Genomic DNA, 21,982 nt, shown 5'->3' on the forward strand with positions numbered 1-21,982 from the left:
TGTCCTTATCCGTGTAACTTATAATCTAATTGGTATGCCATACGTATCATCCTACTAGTAGTTAAGAAGATACAGCAATAACCTTGTAACTGCTAAGATTCTTATTTCTGCTTTTTAATAAATAGTAACCATTTAAGCTTCATCCTGACTCCTTCCAGTTACTGTAACTCGGCTGAACACAAAGAACCCCAGCCGGTTTGGCTATATTAGCATGGTCAGTGGTAAGCTGCAGTGAGAGCTGAGCGCTGAGTCGTGTCGCCTCCATGGGACAAACTCCTGGGGCACCCGTCAGCCACCCTGGCTGCCTGCTGAGAAGGGACAGTGTGTCCTAGCAGTTAAAGACTCGAGTGAAATAAGGCCCACAGACCACTCATAACCCGGCCATTGGCTAACAGTGTTCAATATGTACTTCTAAAAGAAATGTTTGAGCTACTTTCACTTACTTATTGTATATTTGAATTTAAAGTCAAATTTACTCGAGATTTACAGTCACATCTTTTTTTATATTTAATTTGCTGTATGTCAGCAACATCTAACACAAGATCCCTGCAAAAGAAAACACCTACACACACAGTGACCTACTTAGAAATAGCATGCTCACTTGCACGTAGGCATAAAGAAAGCCGTTATTTAAAGTCTGTAATTTACAACAACTTTAAGGCCTTGTGGGGGCATACTGCAAGGAAGTGATGCATGAGAGCCACATATCCGCATTTTATTCCATTTGAATTTACAGTTTTATTTTAAACTACAAAAGCTAAATTGTGTAGACTGAAGCAGAATCTCCTATTGATTTAAATGGAGAATTTTACTTTAAAACTGATGGCACTGATAAAGTCCCAAGTTCTCAATTTCACTGTTTAGCATTAAAAAAAAGCACCCTCTCCACTAACATGTAAAACTCAGGAAATTATGGCTTTGTCCAAGACTTCAGTCACCATCCCCCCATACAAATAACCTAAAGACTTATTACACACATTGAAGGTATTCTGTTTATTCGAGAAGGAAGATCTCAAGTGAGTGTCCATTACAGGAGGCATCTCTCTTAATGTACAATAAAATCAACCATTGCTTCCAGCAGAATACAAAAATACACATCTCAGTGACTTCCATACAATAATAAATATGTAACCATGCATCCAACAATAAAAAGGCACAGAAAACTGGTCACTTAGTAGTCATAAAAATTACTAGCTATAGTAACAAAGCCACTCAAATTATCTGTACAAGGAAATGTAACAATATATTCCAAAGGTGAAAACACAAACCATCTTTAAAATAGTATATGCAATAAATACCTCAATTGTTTTATATATTAAAAATAAAACTGTGCCATTGTAAACAGTATGTAAACAAACAAAACTCACTGTTCCTTACCATTATTAAAAGTAAAGAAAGCCAAAAGTTATAACCCTGCTCTGTTAGATATATTTCATTGGCAAGTTTTTCAGGCAGTTTAAAGTTGCTCTTTTCTGCAGCAAACAGAGCCCACTGTGTGTCACATTCTTAGAAATAAGTACTACAGCATTACTATGCTTTGAAACTGAATACTTGAAATGTAGTAAGTCATTAAATATTAATTAGAAGATTGTCAGAACTTAAATTTAAGAAAAGCAATTTTTGCAGTGTTATGGTTGGACAAAAATAACTGAATTACATTAAATATAATAGTGTCAATAAATTTTAGCCACTTATGCAGCATTTTTCATTCATTGAGCAGAGTACTCGACAAAGGTGGATAAACATTATTATTTTACATTTTACATTTTACAGAAGGGGAAACTGAGGCACAGAGCAGTTACGTGACTTGCCCAAGATCACACAGGAAGTCAATGGCAGAGAACTACGAATATAATTCAGGAGTCCCAATTGCCAGTCTGGCACTCTACCGACTGGACTATACTTCCTCATTTCTCACACACACACACACACACACACACACTCTCCTAATGTGAGATTTGATTTGATGTGTCTCTTCGTATGCGTTTGGAGTCCTGCACTCACAATTCCCAAGTATAATTACAGAGAGATAATGAGTATGTGTAGTAGAGTTAATTGCTCACATAGATGGGAATCGGCTCCCACTGACAGTGATGGAAGTTTTACTATTGATAACAATGGGGACACAATTGAATTTGGAGCATCCACGCAAAGCCTCAGGAAATTCTTTCCACCAGCCTAGTTGTGAGCCTTTGCAGGCCTGATTGCAGGATCAAGGCCTTTATGTTCAGTCTTTTGGGGTCTCATCCTGCATACAACAACCAGACAAAACTCTCCACACATTCAGAGTGGCAGATAAGGTCATTTTCCAACGGGGAAGGACAAACAAACAAACAAAAGCCCCTAAAAATGCATGAACCTAACTAATTTTTCTCCTAAAGAAACATCAGGAAGTGACGTGTTTAGAACTTCCTTTCCACAGGAAAGAATTTAGCTTCTCAGTTCTTCAGCTTTCAATAACATTGGTACAGAATCATAATTTTAAGAACCCTATCATATTCCTTGGAGGTTCTTCACCAGTGACTACCTGTGACAAACACTGATCGGTTTTAGATGTGCATATGCCAAAGTGAACAGTGGTTCTTATCTAAAATTAATATATTTAGGGCTAGATTAAGGTATTACAGTACGTATATCAAGGTATGTTTATTTAGATGTTTCACAAGATAGCATCTTTTCATGGCAAGTGGCATGGGGCATCCACCTGAAGTACACACAGGTTCACACATTCCTTTACAAGGGACTCAAGAAGCACTACATTGTTGTACAATAGACTCATGACTTGCGCGTAGGTTGCATTCCTGGGCAACCCCAAGTAAGTCAAATTTCACGTAAGTAGTGACCAGGTTGAGGAGGGGCCCTGCCGCCTTCGGGTCCCCTGGTCCTGGCTGTGCCTGGCTCTCTGCTCCTGTGGGCGGCAGTGACAGGGAGATCAGAGCCAGGCTCAGCAGTGCTGGTCAGCTCCCTTGCTCCCAGGAGTGGTGGGGAGGTGGGGACCAGGCGGCAGCCTGCCTCCCTACTCCTGTCCACTTGTGGGAGCTGGGAACTGTGCAGGTCAGTTTCCTTGCTCCTGGGAGTGGCAGGCAGCTGGGAGCAAGGCACAGCAGCACTGGTCAGTTCCCTGGCTCTCCCTCACTCCTGGGAGCTGGGAAACCGACCAGCACTGCTGCACCTGGCTGTGGGCTTCCCTCCTCTGGTGGGAGCCAGGAGCCAGGCTGCTGTTTGGTTCCTGGCTCCCCGCCACTCACTGGAGCAAGGAAACTGACCAGCAGTGCAAGGAAAGGGGAGCCAGGCTGTTGCCTGCTTCCTGGCTCCCACAAGTGGAGGGGAGGTGGGAGCCAGGCTGCCACCTGGTTCCTGGCTCCCTGCCACTCACGATTTTGACTAGCATTATTGCAAAAAACACATAAGTCAAAAACATGTAAGTCGGGGGTCTGTTGTATTTCTCTTCTATTGCTGCATATCAAGGACCTGATACTCCAGTGTGACAGTTCCATTCACTATAACTGATTGTCACATTCAGCCCTACCGCTGCATACTTATGCAATACATTTTTATGGATCTCAAAAGAAAAAAATCCATTGTAGGATTAAGCTGTCAAAATGCTCCATGTCTTTGTTATCATTTTAAATGACCACATTTTGACCAAAAAGAAAACTTTTAAACTGTCTAACAAAGTATAGAAAAGCCATTATGGATAAAGACATGGGGCTTCTGGTTCTAGACCAATTAGAGGCATTAAGATGATGTTTCTGGTGTGTCAAGGTCCAACCTTGAGCGTTACCAAGGGGGGGCATTCCTCCCCTCTCCTAAGTTATTCAGTGCTTCCTAGCTTAAATGAAGGTTTTCATAATAGCAAATCCCATTTATTGTGACTATAATCTTCTGCTGTGAACATTATTTCTCCTGGATAACAAGACGTCTCCCGTCACCAAACATACTACCTTTAAAACAAACTACCTGACCAGCTAGATGGTTTGCCTGCTCTAGGAAGGTTCAGTGTTTCAGCCTTCTCAGTACACAATATAAGAGTGGTTGGACTAAGGTCAGGTCTACATGAGGAGATAAAACTGATTTTAGACGGGCAAATCCCGCTATGAGAATTGTGTAGCTGAAGTCAACGTATCTAAAATCAGTTTTTGCTGCTGCCCACACAGTGGGAGATTGACAGGAGAAATGTCCTGTCTACTTCCCTTACTCTACATGACTGCTAGGGGCACCGGGTCAATGGTTGCAACACGACAATTCAGTTTAGAACCCTGCCTCCACCAATGTGCTAAATCAAACCCTGGAAGACAGACTGCAAGTGGGTCAGTTTTCCCCCAATGTGTAGATGTACCTTAAGTAATTGTTTCAATGTTCAGACAGAGATCAACTGTTTGAAAGAGAGTGGAACTTGTGTGAAACAATGATGATTTTTATCGTATATATGGTTAAGTTTTCCAAAGTGTCTGTTTTAAACATATAGCCAACCTAAGATAGGAAGCACTCAGATACTCCAATGACGGGTGACACTACAAAACCCTAAGGTAGCTGGGTAACTAGAAGGTAATATCCTACTGCTCACTCAAATGTAGGGAGATGAAACTCTGTGAGACGAGGGTGACTAGAATTGTGTGTGTGCACCTCCGTTCCTGAACACTTCCTCACACATGCTAAATATCCCTTTTTTTCCAAGATGTTCAAAGAAAAGCATATACTCTCACATTCACCTACTGGTCATCAACATACACATTCTCTTTAATTTATGTCCTCATCTGACCCATGGAAGAGTAAATAGCTTCAGTGGGTTTTCCTAAACCACCTCATTAACACAAACAGATGCCTTTGTAACCAAAAAGAAAATTAGTGCCAAACAAACCCTATTTCCAGAGATATTGACGGAAAAATGTTAATAGTTTTTAAAAGGACTGTAGAACAATAATTATACTAGACAGGATTCTTCCTCAGCTTATGACAATGATTTTAACATTCTAAATTCTTCCTTATTATTCAGATTCATGATTTATTGTTGCATTTTTCTCAGCTTTCACAGTAAAAACACTGACTCATCAGATTCTCTTTTGCTAGTTCATTTCATGTCAGGTTCATTTTCTGGTTCTCATGCTCTAGTCCAAGTGGTGGGCAACCTGTGGCCCATCAAGGTTCTGGGTGTGGCTTGTGAGACATTTTGTTCACTATTGGCCACACACCTGCTTGCCCAGTTCACTGGTTTCTGTCCACAGAGGGTTTTTTTGTTTGTTTGTTGTTTTGTTTTTTCTCCTATCAGTATTACTAAAGTGACCCACACATAAACCAAGGGCATGGGAAGTTAGGTGAGACTGTGAGAGCCATGCACTCTCTCTGCATCTGATCAAAGTGCTGCTATGGTCAGTTGACACACCCCACAAATTCTAGGTATGCAAGTTCAGTTAGCAAAACTACCCTATTCCAGGAGACTTTGTAAGAACAACCTTGTAATCTGCTGAGATAAAGGGGCCCAGTCATGTGGCCCACTCACTAGCCAAGGGTGCCCACTGATGCTCTAACCCAATGCTGCAATATTTGGGTTGCAAACATTAGCTTTGAATAACGATTTCTTTTACCAGAACTTAAAAAAAATCAAAAACATTTCTACTTGTCTTAGGTATTGTAAAATATTGTTTTAATTTTATTGTATGTCATTGATCCTGAGTGTTTCCATTCCAATTTCTCACTGATATTAATTTGTTTTTAACTTCTGAAATATTATTCCCCAAAATGAACTAAATAGGCTAACCCTTATATACTTTGACTATTAGAAATTTAAAAAAATGCATAATTGTTTTTAGTTCTTTAAAAATAGTTATAAATGGTCATTGGGGTTTATATTAAGCCTTTTCTTTCAAAAAATATGCTGCTATCTGGTTAACTATTAGTTGTGGCTATAAAAGTCATGTCTAATGAACAGCAGGTAAAATGCTGCCTCAGTTGGGTAATGTGCAAGTATAACTAAGGGCAGCTTTCGGTCCACTCTACTGCAGCCCTCATTCATATATGTAATGCATATGTGAACGGTCTACTAGAAACTCAAAGGATTCCTCACATCAATTAGGGCTGCAAGATCAGGTCCAATTTTGGATTAGATTTCTACTGAGTATTGTTCTGTATGGGTTTTTATTATTTTAGTTTTTGTTACTTCTGGTGATGTGCTATTTTTAGATTTATAAAAATTTCATGGTAAACTAATTTCAACTCAAATACAAATCTGTGCACAACCATCCAATACCCAGCACTTTTTATTAACACAGCTGCTGTCACATACAGACAATACTGGTTTAATCAAAGTGCACCTGTGTGATTACTTAGCTTCCCCAGCCCCTCCTCTCATTCAGGTATGCAGTAATACTTGGATCAGATTTTCATCAAAGAGATCCTTTATAGGCACTGAAATAAGAGGCCAGATTTTTAAAAGTGCAGAACTTCTGCTTATGTACTTAAGGCGGAATCCTGGTCTCAAGCCCTCTGGCTTCAATGGGGTCTGTATTTCATCTGTAGATTAAATTATAGGTTGAATATGTCACTCTTTGATCCGGCAACATCCATGGCCTGGCATGATTTTAGCTAGCTGGATGTTCATTCATCATGGCATGGCCAAGTTCTTATCAGTGGTAGCTGAGAGGCAAAAGCTGCTTCATTTCCCTTCATAAATGGGAGCTCAGGTATTTGAAAATCTGATCCTTTGTGTTTAAGCGCCACTAGCTGTAAATGTTAAAGCACAACCACAGGCTCATGTGCATAGATGTCAATAGTTTTGCAAATTTACTCAAGGATGTCAATGTCATTGATGAAGATGATAATTTTTTTTGTGGGGGAGGGGATTCTGACTGGGTTAAATACTTCTTTTGTTGTAATACTTAGCACAGCAATACACGTGAAAGTTTAAGATTTAGTGAACCCTGCCTGTGAATGCTGGAAATGTTAAAATCCTGTGCTTCTGACAATTTTACTTCTTTTTTCACTATTTTGTCCTTTACTACATTCATTTTTAAAACAAATGAATTGGTATTTAAGTGCCTACAGTTGAGCCTTTAATTCAATAAATCAGATGAACAGGTCCTTTTCTTATTTCTACTGAATTTAATGAGAGTTTTGCCACTGACTTCAATGGGTTGCAGAGTTGGACCCTGGGAATTCTGAAAACTCTTTTTGAAGAATGAAGATAGGAAGCTTTTCAAATGTAATATAATTTCTGAGAAATAAGCTGGGCTTCTGTATGGCAGAAATGAGCATTTCAAGTACATAAGCAAACCATTAACAGAGCTATTAAACATAACACAACAGCAGTAGAAAAAGAACTAGAAAATGCATTTTTGTATAAAATATCAAATTCCACACAATATCCCATATATAGATAAATATAGATTTATACAACCAGTGAAGACCTTCTGTCGATGATTATCAAGTGATACATTGTATTATCAACATTGCTGATACCAATATCAGATTTTTGTCTGTAATGCTATATCAGCCAAATTTCAGTTCCTGCCCAAACTCCTCAATTACCTCAAATCACCAAAAAAATCCAGCCAATTATTTTACTCAAGCCAAGAACACAATCATGTACAATTCCTGAAAATATTAAAATCTTTACAGCTTGAATGAGCAGCATTTTGATATAAAAATCATACTCCAAAATTTATAACCTGTTACCATGCATCAGCAAAAGGAAGATCTTGCTGTATAAATGTAACGCAATAAATGCGGTAGTGAGATATTTATCCTGTTGGGAGAAGAAAAATTCCACGTAAGTCTCTGTGGCTTTGAATTACTCACCCAGCTAATTCCTCAGTTGTAAGATAAATATATTATTCCAACTCATTTATCTTCAAGAATATATATCTCACAGAGCTGAAACTTTCACAAATATCAACACTTTTTACACCATTAATTTACTAGTTACCAGAACTGTCAAACAAATGAAAGAGCCTAATACTTAGAGGTACAAATATAGCTATGAATAAACAGTGGTAAACATTAATAGTGCAATCAGAAACATTAGGAATCAAGCAAAATATATTCTCTGTCTCTCTTTCATGTCCAATTGTCATTTTTATGTACAATATATTTTCTAAACTATTCTTAAATAACATTTTAAAAAGTAACACTCCCATACTTTCTGTTATGCCTTGGTTTATATATTAATTTACCAATCAGTGTGAAACAGGTTTTTTGCCACCCTACCAGAAGGCAGGGCTATGATACAATGACAGAATGCCGACAATCTTTACCAGGATACCCTGTGGAAAAAATGTCTCATGTGGGCATTGTGCAGTTTTCATAAGGTGAACTGATATCAATTAATCTAATTAAAAAGTATAAACTGGCAGAGTACATATTTGTATAGAAAAAATACCTGAGACTGCAGAGAAATCCATGAAAATTAAATATGGGCATTATAGATAGGAAAATAATTTTCCTTACTTGCATTAAAATGTTTTAGTGCACACCAGCTGTACTACTGTTACTCTTTTCCCAGAGCAGATGAGATTAACGGCTTGTCTACACTACAACCTTAGGTTGATATATTCAGCATTAAATCAAAATTATAATGAGTGTGTCTACACGGCCCAGTCCCTTCTGTTGACCTAAGGCTTTTACAGTCGACCCCTGTACTCCACCTGGAGTGGAGCGGAGTGGAGTAAAGACTGAGACAAAATCCTTGCTTTGAATTAAAGGCAGTGTAAATGCTCTGGCAAGCACTCTGAACTCCAGTGCTCTTCAACCAGGGGAGCAGGAGAAAACCCAGGAACTTTTGAATGTTCACTTCCCATCAAGAAGCATGGAGAGCTCACCACCACAGCTGTTCATTCATGTACAGGGTCACAAATGCCTCCAGCAGGGAGCATTCAGGAAACCGTGGATCTGATTCCTAGGAGAGTAGGGGGAGATGGGAAAGTCTGTGCAGGCAGAGCTCCGAGTCAGCAAAAGTAATGCTGATATGTATGCCAAAATTGCAAAATGCATGGTGCAAAAGAGATATCCCAGCAACACATAGAAATGCTGTATAAAAGTAAAGGGGCGTAGACAAGTGTAGCACAGGATAGGGCTGGTTCTGAGTCACAGGCATGAAGGGTGACAACATGCACCCAGAACCACCCATAACAGCGTTTTCATCCCATGAGGCATTGAGATCCTAGGCCAGAATTCCAATCTGTTGCATGGACCATGGTATAGCTACCTGCAGTGCATCACTCCTTGAGTGGATGCAAACCCTGGCAGTAAGGATGTTCTGTGTCGGCCACTGCCACCTAGTGGAGACTTGCAAAAATCACATTTGTTAATTTAGCGGCTCAAAGTCAAATTAAATAAAACAGACCTAATTTTGTAGTGTAGACACGCCCTAATAGAGAACTATTATGCTGAAATAGACACAATGCAGCTGGGCTTTTTTAATTATTGGTTTTAGCTCCTTGCCTTAAGTATAAAATCTTTTCATTTTAAACAGAAATATACTTGGGAGTGGGGGTTTACATGAAAAAAAGTAGAAATGGGAAAATGCACAAAAATATAGAGAAAAGGAAAACAATAATTTCACATTTGTGTACATATGCCTCCCCTCACAACATGGTAAAAACTAATAAAGTTTGCATTTGTGGTTTGAACTGACTTTTTAAAAGAAGACATTGTGTATCATAAGAACGACATATGTACCCTCTGAAATAATGGTTGCTACAACAGTTGAATAGAAGAAAGTAAAAAAAATGTAAAATATCAAACCCTGGTTGTAAGATAATATATCTACCCATGGCAATAGGCTACCCTTTGAACCCTTTCATCCTTCTCAGCTGTGTCATCTGAATAAGCCCTGTCGCTTGTTCACTAATGACACTGACTGCTCTATTTTGTCTTGCACATATTTGCAATGGGGCGGAGGTGATTTGTCTGCATAGAGGAGCGGAAGAGTCATCTTAAGTGCATTAAACCTTGGGTTTTTTTCTTCCACTATTTTATTTGCTCAATCTAATTCTTGATCTTCCCCCTCACCCCTCCACTCTCTGATTTGCTCACCTTGATTATCTTTTTCTGATTTGTCCTCCTTGCTTACTGTTTTTGGTTCTCTGTGCCTTAAATATTGAGTCTGTTCTGGTCTGACTATGGTCTGAAGAAGTGGGTCTGTCCCATGAAAGCTCACCTAATAAACTATTTTGCTAGTCTTTAAAGTGCTACTTGACTGCTTTTTGTTTTGATAGTGTATAGACTAGCACGGCTTCCTCTCTGTTACTATCCCAAATGCTGGTGCTTTTAAGTTTGCAACTTTGAAGTTGCTGTGGCGAGAATGCATCACAGCACCTCATTGCTATTCCCCACTCGGGCTAGTGTAGCCACAGCCATAGACTTATATCTTCCTTAGTTATTTTGGTTCTACTCATCAATGCATTTGGAACTGATACACTACATTTTTAAATCATGCTTTCATGAAAAATTTGTTCTCCTGTCAAATAAAGTATAAATAAGCTGTGAAATTCTTAGTCTACTTGTACTTTAAAAGCCTCCACTTAGGTAACTGAAGTTAAATTCTTTGGCATTTAAAAAGCCAGGACTATTGGTAGAAAGACAACAGTTAAAAAGTTGTCCTATCCTGAGGTAATCTTTGGAGTGTTTTTACAAAGAAGAATCATTAATAACACTCTTTCCCATTCTAAAGGACTTAACCCTTTTCAAAGGCAGTCACTTTAGTCCTCTTTCTCAGTTTCTCTATAGTTTTAAGAAATCCTGCTGCATATGCCCCATATTATGCATTGTATGGTGAGTAGGAAAGCAAAGAAAACCTTTTAGTGAATTATAATTTTGATTTTACAAGAAAGATCATTATATATTCTACCACAACACCCACAAATTACAGTGAAGTTGGAAGAAAAAGAAAATGTAGTTTAGGGAGACATAACAGATGTTATGTCAACGTAATTAAAGGGGTCAGTGTCAAGGCCATATTAAAATCTCTCCATTGTTTCATACCCTTTTAGTACAGAAGCTTGAAAATGATGCACTTGACAAACAATTTTTGTTTTGATTTGGTTTTTGCTGAAAACCTAATGGAACTCAGTTTCTTTCTTTTGTTTATTTACAAGCATAAGCAGTTATGTCAGCATAGTTCTCGGAATTGTGTCATTCTATTTATTCTATGGTAAAAAGCACATAGTGCATCAGACAGAGAGATTTGGTATTTATTTTTTTTAATTAAAATTTCCTGGCAACAGAATGGAGAAGAATGTTAGGAAAAAAATAAAGATATTTGCCTTCCATGGGACAATAATGCCTATGAAATGAGAAAGGTAAGTCAAAGTTCAGACCAATGACTTGGCACTGTTCCCTTTAAAATTATGGAAAAAACTTTTTTAAACAAAAGTCTGCTCAAATATCAGAAAGAAATCACATATTAATCTACTCTTTAGCTAACAGGGGACTAAAGCTCTGGTGTTGAAAGGGAGAATTTAAAGCCATGCCTCTTTTGCTGATGTGCTGTGCTCTTGCAAACAGCAAGGAGGTAGTCCATTTTATGCAAGTTCAGTTAGAATATAATGAAGCTTAAAAGGTGGTTGGTGCTCCCCTAGAACTTCAGAGTAGACACTTCCTATTGACAGGAAGGGTTCTTCCATCACTGTACTTAATCCACCTCCCTGACAGGCAGTCATTGGAAGAATTCTTCTATCAACCTAGTGTTCTTTACACTGGCGATTAGGTCAGCATAGCTAAATCTCTCAGAGTTGTGGATTTTTCACATAACAGAAACATAGCTATACTGATGTAAGTTGTCGGTATAGCTCAGACCTTACTATGTGACTATGCCCAAGCTGTGAATCATCATGATATCCTTAAATATATAAGTAGTCTTCCTTTATTTTTATTTACAGAGATATTAAATTATTTCCCCTTTAGATAAAATACTTAGTAAAAATGATCTGGGAACTCAATTATAAAACTACATCTTCTTTAGATGCACCCCAGCTGAATTTCATAAACCCTGTTCTAATGAAATGTTTAATATCAGAGTAATTTTAAATGAACCTGTTTACACTCTGTACAATTGTTTTGCCCGTGATTTACCTATGCATGCATAGCGTACAATACTTGGGAAAGGATTACCATTTTTTCTAAATCTGTATGATCTACCAATGCAATAGTACTGGTGAGAAACAGATTAATTATAGATATGTGGAGCAGATGCATACATTGTTTTGGTATTTAATGAACTCTTAAAAATCAATATTAAAATAGTGCACATGGCTAAGTTCTTGTATCAAACCCAGTAAGTTTACCTCACAAAATCAAATCAGCTGTAACATTAAAAAAATTATGCACATAGTACATAACAATAAATTACTTCTGGCTTTTAAAAATGTTTCTCTAACATTTTTAATCCTATTTTTGCATAACAAAATAAATAACGCAAGTAAGCTCAGATATGCTACAGATATTCAAGATAATGGACCAGCTATATTAAAATGCACCATAAGAAAGATCTCTAATAATTTTTCATTTGGGAAGCTGATTGATAATTTTGTGAGGTACCTGTCTGTTCAAAACACTCAAGAGTTAATTACCTACTTTACATGGGTAATTTAAAAATGTAACTATAGAATGTGTCAATTATATGTAATGCACATCATTTGCTGAATATGGCACAGATGCTAAGCATTCACATCCACAAGTCCTTTGCCACATAACATGTTTAGGTAAAATACAACACTGAAGAATAGAAAAGTGCCTGTAACCGAATAAAAGACAAGAAAACATTAATAAATTAAATTGTATTAAAACTGATATAAAAATTGTTCAAGTGTTTAAAGTATCAGATGTGTCATGCAAAAGAAAGACAGGCAATTTAGACAGGCACACCATGCATCACAATTTGCATTTGTGGTGTCTGCAACCATACTCCTCGGCCAGTGAGTGCTTAAGTACCTGAGGCCATGTTGGTCTTGCAAGCAAAACCAAGAACATTCCATCTCTCAGTCTTCCATACAAAATGTTTTAGGCAAGCTGTGTCTCAGAATGTTAACCAGCAACCTCAGGCTCTATAGTGGTACATTGCTGCACTGTAAGAGAACTGTACTGGGCCATATGTAAGAAAAGCAATTACTTAACTACTTTTTCCAGGCAATACAGTTCACTATATACCAACCTCTTTACCAAATTGTGCTTTCTTGAACTAGCCAACTTTGCACTCTAAAGAAAAATCTTCACAGAACATACAACCTTTTTTTTTTGGCACAAAACCATTCTGATTCTCAGATCATCCTCATCACCACACAAGAATGCGGATATATTAACCTGCATCATACACCAGTGCTTAGTCAATCACATAGTAAACTAAAAGACAGCAAAGTGTCTCCACTTAGCTCAACTAGCAATTCTCCCTCTTTCCAAGGACAGCACCCCTACAGTTACACTTCAGACAAGGGAGCGTTCTTGCCAATCTCTTTAATTCCCTGGAGAATTCGCTTCATATGACCCACTTTCGTTATCCCCAGGTCCTGCAAAAGAAAAGGAAAGGAAGGTTTTAGTTACAAGAGAGAAAATCTAATATGATTCAGCTATGCAGCAGACACAGAACCTTTAGTTAATTTTAAGTGCTTTGCAACTCTAAACATTTCTAAATGTGGAAATAGCAGAGTGCTATCTAATGTCGCATAAACATATATTACAGAAACTTCTCATGAACATCTTTCTATTCAGCACAGAGGAAATTACTTACCTGCAATAATTGCTGATATCTTATACAAACTCCTACTTTTTGTTCTGCTGACTATTGTGCACAGCCATGAGGCATTTTAAATATCCAGAAATTGCTCAATCTCCCTCTCCTCTCTAACATGACAGTTCTTGGCTTCGAGGAATGTGATAGATCATAGCTTCCATCCATCAATTTTTATTTTATCTGTGGCCCTAATATGCCCATCTGATCTGCAAATACAGACATCTGCAGTCTCCCATGGGAAAGTGGATGTAGGTCTACAGATATGTAGGACAACTTTCCTTCAGAGAACAAGAGCCAAGGTTACAGTGAATTTCTCAGGGCAGGTCTACACTACAGGGGAAGGTCAAATTAAGGTAGGCAATTCCAACTGTGTTAATTACATAGCTCGAGTTGACATAGCTTAATTTGGGCTTCTGTGCCATCTCCATTAAGGGAGATCAATGGGAGCCTGCATTCCCTTTGATTTCCCTTTCTCCTAATGGGGGGGGCAGGAGTACAACAGTCAACAGGGGTCCCCTTTAAATTTGATTTAGCGCATCCCCACTACGAGTGCTAAATCAAACTCTGGCCAATCTTCCCTGAAGTGAGGACATACCCTCAATTAAGAAGAGAAAGTATCTTAACATGAATATGCTTGGTGATTAAAGGAACATTTCTAGCAAACATGACAATGACATCCAAAAGGAAAATGGGAAAGTATGCAAGAAACAAGTCTGAATGTGTTGTACAGCTTTATGTACATTGTACACCAATGTGGCATTTCAGATCAGCTAAAATGTTCTTGATATTGGTTTCCGGGACCCAGCTCTTCAGGACTGGAAGTAACAAGGCTCTCTTAAGAAGAGGCCTCCCTGCCCCATCCCTTTCCCCAACCACTCACACCTTTGGAACTCAGCCTCTTTGGCAGTGGATTTGTAGAATTTCAAGGGCATTGAGCAAAGGTTACTTATTTGTTTCACCTGATTCATTTTCATTCACTTTATTTCAACTATTTGTCTACTTTTTTACAGAAGCCATCATACATTTATTTAATACAACCCACTCTGGGTTGCTTATGGAATTTATTTTTCATTTTTTGTAAAAAGTGTTCAGTTGAAATAAAAAAGGAATATCATCTCTGTTAAGCAGTCAGAGCAGCAAATGAGAATCCTAACTCTGCTATCGACAGTGTAATTTCAAGCAATTTATTTAAGCTTTCTGAGCCTCAGCAACCCCACATACAGAACCCACCTTCGTTAAACACTTTGGAAGCCTTGGATTAATGATTCTAAGTAGGTCCATGATATAAATATCAAAGTCATTTGAAAAATTATGACCATATGAAATATTTCTGAAATATAAAATTTTCTACTTTAGGAAGATAATTTTTCCACATCAAGGATAATACAGAGGGGAAGGGCAGTATAAAATTATTATTATTATTATTATTATTATTATTATTATTGTGATGTATTGTAAAAACCTTGGTAACAACATATATCATGGTATACACACTTTCTACAAAGAGTTTATATATACTTCTTCTGAGATCATCAAAAACTCAGGAAGTATGCACTGATACTTAAGTTACTGTATAATTTTAATTCCATTACCAACCTGAGACAAGGAGAGTATGGTATAATATATTGAAAAAAATCCCTTAATTTTATAAAAATGTAAGTGGGTACAAACTGAACATATTGGCCTTTCTTTACTTTTGGAGAGCTGAGTTCCAATTCTGGCTGGGTTGAAAATTAAAAGAAATTGGTTTGATTTCCTAATGCACTATCATGTACCCAGTGCCAAATCACTATACATGATAGCCTTGAGCTGTAATTAGAAGGCCCTGCTCAGATTAGACCCACGACTAAAACTACAAGAATTCTATCAAAACAAAAAGCAGTAGTGTATAGACTAGCACGGCTTACTCTCTGTTACTATTCTACAAGAATTCTGCACAGCTAGTTGGATTCACAGACTTATGCTAAGAAACTTGTGGCACCTCTGACTACACTACACTAAAAGTTCAAAGCAGCTACTTAGAAACCTCTTTGTAACTATTTATCTGATGATTTACTGTTTCCATCTAAATTATAGTTACTTCAAAACAGAATTAAAATATGCATCTTTCACCATTACCATCAAGGATAGGCATGAATTTGATGAGGCTTTACCAGGGATTTAATTCATAAGGTTTCTGTGAGATGCACATGGCAGCAAGATTTTATCAGACTTGAAGGATTAAAAAGATGATAGAACCACTTTGTGACATCTCCAGAACAACAGCAGCACTCTCCCCAACCTAGGCCTTTGCCCTCATTGCAAATTCTCTTGTCCACCCAGAGGTTTGCGAGCCTCAAGAGAAACAACAGTAAGAAAACTCTGAATTTCACTACTGGAGACTTCCACAAACTGGTTTAGAAGGCAGCACATACTATGACATAAGCAGTACTCCCGACTTCTAACAATGCTAAAAAGTTGCAGGGATTTTTTTGTTTTAACATTTGCTACAAAGGGAGGGATCTGGAACAACACTGCAGATCATCTACAATTCACACCCCACTAGAAAAAAAGCATACATTATTTACCTTGTATCTGGTGTCATTATTTAACTGACATCTGCTTAATGAATTTATATTTAACCAACATTTGTTCCACCCTCTGGGTTTCCAAAGACAGCAGGCTAATATAGTTTGCGAGGGGGACCTGCAGCACAAGTTCAAGTTTAGCATGGGAGAAGCACCTTCTCCCACCACCAAAGTTTTTCCATGCCACACTGGTAGGCTGTGCTGCCAGTCCACCCTACAGTTCATAGCACCCAATGATGTAAATACTCAACAGATCCTTGACAAAAAAGCTGGAGAAGAGCCACTTGGTGAAAGTTACAGCAACAAATGTCTTCTTAAAACCGCCATCAGGAAATCTTCATCTGTATTATACTCTGCAGAGAAGGGTAGGCTACCTAGTCAGCTTCCCCACTCACTCAAAAGCTTGCCCTTCAATCTTTGACCAAAAGTGTTCCATTCTAAATACATTCAAACAATTAGGACATACACAGAGTTCTGTGTTACCATCTTCAAGAGCAGAGATTTTGCCCACCTGCACTACTTGTTTGACAAAGCCATTCAGTGAGTCTAAAATCCAACAAATCTCAAAAGATTTAATTTTTTTAAAATTCTAATTGCTATTAGGGAGACAAGTTGGTTGTAGTAACAGCTTTTATTCAATCAACCTCTGTTGGTGAGAAAGACAAGCTTCAGGGTCAATATTCCCCATACTGACAAGAGGGGTTCTCTTTTAAGAACAGGTAATCATCTTCCCAGGAAGCAGAGTCAGGTTGATGGGGGTTTGGTTGGCTCACTTAGGCCACCCAGTGACATGGATTGAATTTTCAAGCACAGAGCAGGCCCTACAGCTCTTCTTCAGGTGTGAAAAATGTACTTAGGCGTGGTCTACATTGGAAACTAGATCAATATAACTATATTGCACAGGGGTATGAAAAATTCACACCGTAACTCTAGCAAAGTTATGAATTGGGAGCTTAAATTCACAACTGTGCTAGGCACTAAGAATCATAGACTCAATAGTCATACCAGCTGTACCCTTAACAACCCCCTCTCCCAAGCTGCCTCCCAGAATCCCCTTCCTTTCCCTCTGAGTGTGATAAAGTGCCACTGAATCTTTAATGATCCATTGAAGTGTATGTTAACTAATTATGCTAAACAACATACTTCCTTTTGTATTTAGATGTGACACTCTGAATACAGTTCTCAGACCTGAAGAAGTGCTCTGTGTGAGGTTGAAAGCTTATCTAGCTCTCCAATGGAAACTGACCTGATAAATATGACCTTACACACTATTTATGTCTAATATCCTGGGATCAATTCAGCTACAAAAACACTTAATTCCTATTAATTTCTTTCAGTAAATTAGCAGAGGTTAATCCTCAAGGAGAAGTGCTCACAATTTTTCCTGTTTTTGAAATACTGAGTCTGTTCTGGTATGGCTATGGTCTGAAGAAGTGGGTCTATCCCACGAAAGCTCACTACCTAATAAATTATATTGTTAGTTTTTAAAGTGCTACTGGACTGCTTTTTTGTTTTGATTTCCCATTTTTGAGTAATTGATGTGCAAATGAGCGTCTTAAATGCACTTACAATATCAAATTAAAGGGCCATAATCAGTACTATACTCTGGCTGCTTCAAACTTGTCTGTCCCGCAAAAGACAGGTTTATTGCTCCTGAGTGGCACAGAGCAGCTGGAGAGTACAGAAGAAACTAGTATATATTGCTTTCTAGTCTCATAAACAAAAACCTTATAAAATGGGTGAATAGATTTTGCACAACCATTGAAAGAAAACGAAGCACTCTGCAACCAGAATTTGAACTGATAACTTTTCTAAAAGTTATGGAGAAAGGTGAAGTGAAGGAGTTGTATTAAAAACTGGATGTAACCTTATGACAGTGCTTCTGGCACACACTAGATTTTGAGAAGCCCTGCCTGTGACAGACTGCTGGCTAAGAAGAGTGAGCTGGAGCTCTGTCAGCTGCAGCTGTAAGGGTAATTGGTGCTGGCTGAGTAAGCCAAAACCTGAGAGGTAAATGGGGAAAAGCTGCAGGCCCTGTTAGTCACAGGGCTATATAAGCCTGGCAGGAAGGAAGTAGTGGGAAAGAAAGGGGAAGAGACAAGGAGTAGAAGGCTGTGCTTCCCTGCCTGTTGACTTGACTTGACTTGACTTGACTTGACTTGACTTGACTTGACTTGACTTGACTTGACTTGACTTGAGGCAGGAGTGACCCATTCCTGAACATATAGAAGCTGGGGGGAAGTAACATGGACAATGAAGAGTATGGGTGCTTGCACAAGTCTCTGACTGGTGTGTGAGTTCAAAAGCAGCCCAAAGCTACCAGGCTCTGTGAGCCTGTTATGCTGCCTTATAACAATTCAATAATCCAACCTTGCCCTCCACTCTGTTTCTCCTGACCCCTCCTCCTCCCACACCAAATTGCAGGGCAAAGCAATGACAGGGCAGACTGTTGGGGCTTCCTGGGATGTCAGGATTTTATTCTCCAGCTCCTGTGTCATTGGCACTGTTTCAGTTCCCTCCTCCCCTGCGCCAGCACAGGAAGGGAAAGATCTTGTGGAGGAACGTCCATGCTAAGATCAGGCAGTGGATGCTCAGAAAAGGGCATTATGAAGGGCAGAAGCTTGCTTGCAATGTTCTCTAGTTTGAACAGATCTCACAGAGAGGCACAAACCGAGTCCAGGACACAACTATGGCAGAGAGAAAAATGGTGTCAGGGGTTCCTAAGCTTGTTGAGTTACTTTCAACCCACCTGGAAAAGGTGATTAGAAAGTGGTCACATTTTAGCACTAGGGATCTGGTTCACCAAAGGGCCTTCCTGGTGCTATAGTTTTGCAGTAACCTCCTGAGAGTAGAAAGGTGGGCTGGTAGCAGTGTTCCTTGTAAGCTGAGTGCTTCAGCAGCCACCCTAGAAAGGTTTAAATGCCGCCCAGCTGATTAGCAGAGCACCCACAGCCAGCATGTTTCTACAATGGTGCAGATCCACACATGCCTTGGTGCACATAACAAAGTTTATTTCACACATGGAAAAAATCAGAACATTGGCCAGAGGGCTCAGTTTAAAATGGTGATGGACAGGAGCCATTTCCCATAGGTCATATATAGTGAGAGGTAAATCTACTCCAGACAGTCTAGGGAACAAGACAGTTACGCACAGGTTGGGGATCAAGACCATGCTATCTAGTACAATGCAAGCTTTGTACATGTGTGGGTTGCCATGAGGAAAGGATGTAGGTGGACCCTAACTTCCATGTGTATTTAAGACCTCATTTAGTTTTCACATCTCAGTAGTAACACGGGAGAAAAATATGGCAGGGGAAATTTGTGGATATATTTTCCAACATCACTGTAGCACAGGCATACAACTTTGGTCAAGACCACAGGTGCCAAGAACTGTCTCTAATTGACTGTTTGCATTTAGAATTCATGCCAGTAAGGTTTGCAACAGACAAGTGAGTGCTTCACTCAACTATTCAGATATGCTGCTAGAATACAATAAAACCCATATACTCTTGGCCAAAGGGTCTGCTGGGTGACAGTAAGCATTTTACTGGAAGGTCCACAGATACTTTAGCAAAAATATGAAACACACCTGACAGTATACTGGGGTTACGGCACATGACCTATCACCTTTTGTAGCACCAGGACAGTGGCCACTGGCAATCTGATTCATCATTTTATCTAGCTTCAAGAAGAGTCAGTTGAAAGCTGCTTGGTTAAGTTTCAGTTGCTTGACTGTGCAATCAAAATGACCCTTACACAAGGCCACAGGGACCTTCCTTGCTTACTGCAATGCTGATTAGTACCAGTCCACTCTAATAATTTTGATCTCTTGGGTTTTTCATTCCAAGGTTTTTTATTTTTTTATTTTGCAAATGCCACAGACCTGGGATGCCAAGTTTCCTGTCTGGCATTGGAATCATCTGGTCCCTGTTCCAAATGACCACGCTGCACCTGAAGCTGGGGGAGTGCGAACATTGTCTGAGCTTGCTGGAGGAAACTAGCTTTATGGGGAAGGGCAGGGGGTGGGAGCGAACAGTCAGAAGCTGCTGTAAAAAGGGTGGGTACGGTCAGCATGGCAAGGCTGACTCATCCCCTGGAATCTAAGTGAAGAAGGATCTAGAAAAGATAAATTCAGGTGTTAGACACACTTTCACCATACAGCAAGCAAGGCAGCACTCATCCTTCTTTCTGTCAAGGTGCATATATCAGGTTGGGTTAGGACCTACTGTGGGCATTGTGCTAGTCCCTCCTTTTGAGGGGCACTAGAAAGGAATTTTTATCTCACCACTAAATTGGTTTCAGTGAAAAAAAAAATTTTTTTTTTCTTCCCCACAGTAGGTGTCTGGGAGGATCTATTTTGCTGGGAGGAGCAAAAGGTATTGGGCTATCTATTGCAACATAGTCTGTAAGATATCCTTTGCAAGTGCTCCACTGAAAAGGCATCCAGTGACCAGATAAATGGGTTGGCAAAGGATTTAAAAAGGAGGTGCCAGTTAAAAGAACAGAATGGGCAGCTGGGTCAAGTTCAGACCAGAGATTCCTTTGGCAGACAACCAACTCCCCACTTCTCAGAGCTCACATTATCTCTCACCTCTGGGGTAGTGTGTACGGGTGCTAAGATCCAAGCAGGGGTTCGCTGAGGCCTCTTGATGGAAAATGAAGGGGGACTGACAGAGGACCCATAGAATTGCCTGTACTGTACATTTTCATTTGCTGGGTAGTCCCATTTAATACTAAAGCTGCAGCTTGCTTAAATCCATATCTAGGTCTCCAGTTCTCCTTTCAGTATAGTTGGACAATGGGTAGTTACATCAGAGACTGGAATGTTGTCTGTGAGGTAACATTTGGATAATTTTCTGTTTCAGGGCTCTTGCCTGTTTGGGCTCTGTGAGGCCGCAATGGAAGCATTTAACGCGGTTACAGAGAGGCTCAGGGCATCACTGATGTAGGATAAAACAGAAGGATCAGTAACGTGTATCGCACAACTCTCAGTATTTTACAAAAACACAGCTACCTTTGTCAATGGTATTCCTCCCATGGCAGACACACAACATCAGCATATCTTACAAGGAAGTATTGCAAACTATGGGAACAATTTTTGCACAATTTAATGGAATATCCTTATGGACATTCACATGGAAACATAGCCAAGACCTGCAGCAACGTTCAAACATGGCTGGACATAATGACTTGCATTTTACATTTAAAATGTTAGGTTGTTGCATAAGTTGAAACCACTGGGTTTATGCAGTATGAGAAGTTGCAATTTGTTGCATGAGTATTTCTCAAACACATTATGAAGATGCCATTATTTCTATTCCAGGAAAAAGTAATTTCCTGAATCCCCAAAGATACTGTTTCTATTACATATAATGGATGCACTTAAGTAAATCCTGCCAAAGACCAGCTGTCTCAGATATCACCATTTCAAAGTGCAAAGTAACTATCATACATATATGCCAGCCTAATATTTTTCAAAACACAAATGTTTCTTCTTCCAAAACAAAGTTCTTATATATTTGAACTGAGCAAAGAAGAATGATTTTTAATTTTAAATAATTGATCTCAAGAAAACAGAATGCTTGATTTTTTCACACAATTAAAAACTGACCAAACACAGAAGAAAAAGCTATTCTGAAGGATATACCTCAACATCTGACAAACTTATAAGCCTGCAAATGACCAGTGCTGAAGA

The 21,982-nt window shown here is 39.0% G+C and overlaps 1 protein-coding gene across 2 annotated transcripts in view; it reads right to left on the bottom strand.

The window, feature by feature from the left end:
- Positions 1 to 984: 984 nt before the first annotated feature.
- The window catches only part of DGKH (diacylglycerol kinase eta), a 297,736-nt gene continuing 276,738 nt past the window's right edge, over positions 985 to 21,982 (bottom strand). For both annotated transcript variants that reach the window (XM_074988416.1, XM_074988410.1), the window contains one exon: positions 985 to 13,496. In XM_074988416.1, the coding sequence (XP_074844517.1) occupies positions 13,444 to 13,496 (53 nt within the window). In that variant the 3' untranslated portion in view covers positions 985 to 13,443. The remainder of the gene's footprint in view (positions 13,497 to 21,982) is intronic.

The sequence above is a fragment of the Carettochelys insculpta genome, chromosome 1, assembly GCF_033958435.1.
Source record: "Carettochelys insculpta isolate YL-2023 chromosome 1, ASM3395843v1, whole genome shotgun sequence".
Taxonomy (NCBI): Eukaryota; Metazoa; Chordata; order Testudines; family Carettochelyidae; genus Carettochelys; species Carettochelys insculpta.